This window comes from Gymnodraco acuticeps, unplaced genomic scaffold (assembly GCF_902827175.1).
Source record: "Gymnodraco acuticeps unplaced genomic scaffold, fGymAcu1.1, whole genome shotgun sequence".
Lineage (NCBI taxonomy): Eukaryota > Metazoa > Chordata > Actinopteri > Perciformes > Bathydraconidae > Gymnodraco > Gymnodraco acuticeps.
The window spans coordinates 53,676-59,050 of record NW_022991277.1 but is presented as its reverse complement, the minus strand read 5'-3'; the positions used below and the strand labels follow the sequence as shown (position 1 = coordinate 59,050).

Sequence of the window (5,375 nt, the reverse complement as noted above, 5' to 3'; positions counted from 1 at the left end):
TCCTGTGGAGGATGTTCTCATGGCACTGGTAACCTATAAGGGGGTCTATTTTGCGGTGCTTTACAGTCCGACCATCAGACTCCATAGTCGGACTTATTCACAGCAGCACCCACCCTCCTGTGGAGGATGTTCTCATGGCACTGGTAACCTATAAGGGGGTCTATTTTGCGGTGCTTTACAGTCCGACCATCAGACTCCATAGTCGGACTTATTCACAGCAGCACCCACCCTCCTGTGGAGGATGTTCTCATGGCACTGGTAACCTATAAGGGGGTCTATTTTGCGGTGCTTTACAGTCCGACCATCAGACTCCATAGTCGGACTTATTCACAGCAGCACCCACCCTCCTGTGGAGGATGTTCTCATGGCACTGGTAACCTATAAGGGGGTCTATTTTGCGGTGCTTTACAGTCCGACCATCAGACTCCATAGTCGGACTTATTCACAGCAGCACCCACCCTCCTGTGGAGGATGTTCTCATGGCACTGGTAACCTATAAGGGGGTCTATTTTGCGGTGCTTTACAGTCCGCCCATCAGACTCCATAGTCGGACTTATTCACAGCAGCACCCACCCTCCTGTGGAGGATGTTCTCATGGCACTGGTAACCTATAAGGGGGTCTATTTTGCGGTGCTTTACAGTCCGACCATCAGACTCCATAGTCGGACTTATTCACAGCAGCACCCACCCTCCTGTGGAGGATGTTCTCATGGCCCTGGTAACCTATAAGGGGGTCTATTTTGCGGTGCTTTACAGTCCGACCATCAGACTCCATAGTCGGACTTATTCACAGCAGCACCCACCCTCCTGTGGAGGATGTTCTCATGGCACTGGTAACCTATAAGGGGGTCTATTTTGCGGTGCTTTACAGTCCGACCATCAGACTCCATAGTCGGACTTATTCACAGCAGCACCCACCCTCCTGTGGAGGATGTTCTCATGGCACTGGTAACCTATAAGGGGGTCTATTTTGCGGTGCTTTACAGTCCGACCATCAGACTCCATAGTCGGACTTATTCACAGCAGCACCCACCCTCCTGTGGAGGATGTTCTCATGGCACTGGTAACCTATAAGGGGGTCTATTTTGCGGTGCTTTACAGTCCGACCATCAGACTCCATAGTCGGACTTATTCACAGCAGCACCCACCCTCCTGTGGAGGATGTTCTCATGGCCCTGGTAATACTTAAAGGTGGTGTATTTTGCGGTGCTTTACCGTCCGCACATCGGCATCCATAGTCGGACTTATTCACAGCAGCACCACCTGCCCTGCTGGAGGTTCACACTTTAACTTGTTTTACCCTCGTCTGCCTTACACATCCTCCCACACTTGAGCCATCCTCACTCGGACTAAACTCACCCACCAGAACCACATGCCCCTGGGGACCTTGAAGGAGTTTCACAATTATGTTTTGTGGTAAAATGACTTTATTTAAACACATAAATACAACATAGAACATAGAACATAGAAACATTAACATACAGGTATTTGCACACGTGAATGTCTAAACTCTGTACATTTTGGTCCACTTCCATTCTCCTCGACTGTTGACTATTCCTTTAATCCCGATTTAATTCCTCGTCTGTGGAAGACGACAATTCTGTGGTGTCATTGTATATAACGGTGCTAAGGGCCTCATCAGAGCTGCTTGTGTCCCCTGAGCAAATGTCTATTTCTGAGGATGATTCTTCAGCTTCAGCTCCTGCTTGAACCGCTGCTTCTGCTCCAGATTTAGCTGCTGCAACCAATGAGTCAGTAAACATGTTGCGTATCTCCGCAGCCTCCTTTATGTCCGGCATGAATGCATAAAACCTGTCAGCAGTATGCGTATTGTGGCACATAAAGTCGGATAGCTTTTTACGGTTCACCGGTTCATGGAACTTCTTGGCCTGAAAAAAAAATTAGTGGATGTAACTTGTGTCATGCGGGATGCAACCAGACAATATGTTATATTCTACTTACATTGTCAGCGAGGGCAGTGCGGAGCTCTGTGAACGTGATGGTACCTTGAAGCCCAACATCTTTCCATGCCATTCTCAAGTCGCGGCTTAAATTTTGTGAGGGTCCTCTCCCCTCTGTGAACAGGAAGAATTTGCTATGCCTACAGGGTAAGGTTTGTTTTATCTCCATCCACCTCTTCATCCAATCGAACTCCTGTTTTGACAGGTGCAATTGCGCTTCCCCAAACGCATTGGCCGTCTTGTGTTCTTTGACGTGAATTAAATAGCCATATTCATTCCCCCGTTTTCCCGCATCTATGAATTCAGCATTAGTGAGGTTGGCGTACACACCCGGGCGATGACCGTAGAGGCAGCTCCAATTGAGAGTGATGTACCCATAAAGCAAGTAACGTGTTGCGTTGGTTGGATTGATTGCCATCTGTTCAAGAAGTTCTGGAATGCGCCTCTTAGCAGCAGTCATGCAGGACAAAAGGTCTGCCTGGCATGGCAGATTGTCTATTTTGTTCCGCTTCACAGCCATTTGGTGTACCACTACCTTTCGCTTCAGGGACCGCAGGCCGGACTTCACCTCTTGCGTGATATAGCGCAAATCTTTTCGATTTATCCGGGTCCACTGACATGGTGCGTCACACATGTAATTCACAAAATGTGCCACATTTTTCAGGTAAAAGGCAGCCGTTGTGACTTTCTTCCCAGAATCCATTAAGCTTTGGGGCCAGGAACGGATCCTTTTCACATCTCTAAGGAACAGCCAATTGCACATGAGTGTACGATCGTGTATCATATACAGGATGAATGTTTTGATACGGCTGACCCTTGAAATTGTATTTTCTCTCTGCTTTGGCGTAGGGTCGATTCCATTGAGATGTTCCCCGTAAGCTTTGATGTACTCCTCCATGAGTCCAGGTAGCTTGATCTTCCGCATTGTATTCCCGCGTCCCTTTCCAGAGGACCCGGGGGAGAAATGGGGAGGGACCGATTGTTCAGCCGTGGTCGTGCTGCAGGAAGCTACAGCCACTGATTCATCTTCAATAAACTCAGTGTGTGTCTCGGCCCTCGGTTGATTTGTATTTAGTTGCTTCTGCAGCTTGTAGCGCAGGGTCCTCACCTCATTCAAAAGAATGTCCCTCTCAGCACTTGTTTCCCGACAGTACTGGTTTTCACAGACCGTATGTGGGGAGAGGGCTGGAGGGTGTCCCAGAACGTCCTCATCTGTATCAAATACATCATCCACAGCGGTTCTCATTTCTATAGCAGGGATACTTTGCCGGAGAGCCTGTAGCTTATCCATTGCTACTTTTTTCTTGATCTTACGAAGGGCCACACGTACCTCCTCCGGGGATAGCTCTCTGTGATCTTTGATTAGATGGCGGTCAAGTCTGGTACCGTGATATTCGCATCCGACAATAATACAGGCATGGCACCTTATATTGATCCTTCCATTTGCAATTGATAGAATGATGCTCCTCTCCTTGGTGTTGTACACACGGTGCGTGTTTTTCAGGTGCTTACTCAGAGCTAGGTAGGGCTTCTTGCACAGCGGACACTTTGGAGGCATATCGTATTTAAATGTGTTCGAACACAGAGTGCATATGGGCTTTTCATTCACATTTTCACAAGACAGTTTTGGGTACGACAACGTGGGGATAACAGTACCTTCCGGGCGCTCCGTCCCGGGGGAAGAAAGCATTGAACCCATCGCACCTGCCCCCGGAGGAGGCAGAGGAATCGGGTACCCGGAGGGCGCACGGTGGACGGTCAGGGCGAGGCCGCCACACCGCGCTGGAGTCAGAGTTCCGAGTGTTCGAGCCGGGTCCCGGTGAAACGCAGGACGGAGCACCCGGCATGAGCCTCCAGCAGACCCCCCCGCGCGGTTCCCTCGTCCCTCGGAAGAGGCGGAGAGGTGGGTGTTTTTCATCTGCTGGCGGGTTGCCGGGGAGAACGCCCTGCTCGGGAGCCAGGCTCAGGGTGAGTGGCAGTGGGTACCCGCGCATTTGCCTTTTACAGCGAGAGCACAAGCTGGTCTCGGGGAGGGAGAAAAGAGAGGACCAAGGCCCTCCCCTCAAACACACCCCTCTATTTTGACAAGACAAACGGCAAGAAGAGTCCAATTTATACTCCCCTTGCATTCCTCCAGAGTCAGACAAAGTTAAAGTTAACTTTTGGAAAGAACTGTAGACAAGCGGTGAAAATGGATAAAATGTATCCGGAAATAGTGCCTCATAAGGCGGGTAGAGTCCCCTGACAACTCACCATACATTCCTCCAGAGTCAGAAAAAGTCAAAGTTAACTTTTTGGAGAACCGTAGAAAAGCGGTGAAATGGATAAAATGTATCCGAAAATAGTGCATCATAAGGCGGGTAGAGTCCCCTGACAACTCACACTACATTCCTCCAGAGTCAGAAAAAGTTCAAGTTAACTTTTGGAAGAACCGCATAAAAGGGGTGAAAATGGATAAAATGAATCCGGAAATAGTGTCTCGTTATTCCGTGGTAACTCCCCTTGAATTCCTCCAGAGGAATCAATACTTAAAGTTTGGTAAGAACCATGATGGGGGTCATTCATGCAACAATTGTATCCGATCCAAAGTGCTCACGCATCGGACGCATTCCTCCATGATTTCCCCATCATCAGAAATAGCCCGTTTTTTTCTAAGTGCTCTCAAAAACCGGGTTTCCGATTTCGTGCAGAAGGTAGCTTGGAAAAGTTGAATGAAAATTGTTAACGGAGGAGGGGAGGTCTCAATTCCCCTCTCCGTTGAAAAGTGCAACGGGTCAGTGGAAATGTCTCCGGGGCTTCCGCCCGAAGCGCCAAAGGGTTGCCCCCCTCACCCGTTGGCACTTAGCCGTTTTTCGAGAATTTTTAAAAACGTAGTTTTCATCAATTTCATCCACATGTGAATCCCCCATCAAATGTACATGAAATGGACACGAGGAAATGTACATGAAATGGACACGAGGAAATGTACATGAAATGGACACGAGGAAATGTACATGAAATGGACAGGAACTTCATTTTATTGGCCGCTCACAGAGCCCCAAAACACGGACTACAGACCTCCAGCATATCTCCCTGACATAAGTACTTCCATAACCTCGAGCACCTTGGGACCCCGGGCCCCCGAACTTAAGCACTCCCCCACGGACTAAACCCAGATGATTACACCCTCAAGAAACTCGTGCCCCTGGTTATATATAAGGGGGTCTATTTTGCGGTGCTTTACAGTCCGCACATCGGACTCCATAGTCGGACTTATTCACAGCAGCAGCACCCACCCTCCTGTACCGGATGTTACCATGGCCCTGGTTATATATAAGGGGGTCTATTTTGCGGTGCTTTACAGTCCGCACATCGGACTCCATAGTCGGACTTATTCACAGCAGCAGCACCCACCCTCCTGTACCGGATGTTACC

The 5,375-nt window shown here is 49.0% G+C and overlaps 1 protein-coding gene across 1 annotated transcript; it reads right to left on the bottom strand.

Annotated features, from left to right (window-relative positions):
• Nucleotides 1-1,396: 1,396 nt before the first annotated feature.
• On the bottom strand, nt 1,397-4,621 carry LOC117562075. The gene is made up of 2 exons (XM_034239853.1): nt 1,963-4,621; nt 1,397-1,889 (listed from the first exon to the last, which is right to left on the bottom strand). The coding sequence occupies exons 1-2, from the start codon at nt 3,877-3,879 to the stop codon at nt 1,560-1,562; spliced, it is 2,247 nt and encodes a 748-aa protein (XP_034095744.1). The 5' UTR covers nt 3,880-4,621; the 3' UTR covers nt 1,397-1,559.
• Nucleotides 4,622-5,375: the final 754 nt, after the last annotated feature.

Bases quoted from the DNA above. Each gene is read 5' to 3' on its own strand.
- LOC117562075 (XM_034239853.1), bottom strand. From the start codon at position 3,879: ATGAAAAACACCCACCTCTCCGCCTCTTCCGAGGGACGAGGGAACCGC. The intron at 1,890-1,962 runs GTAAGTAGAATA...TTTTTTTTTCAG, and splicing joins GCACTGCCCTCGCTGACAAT to GCCAAGAAGTTCCATGAACC.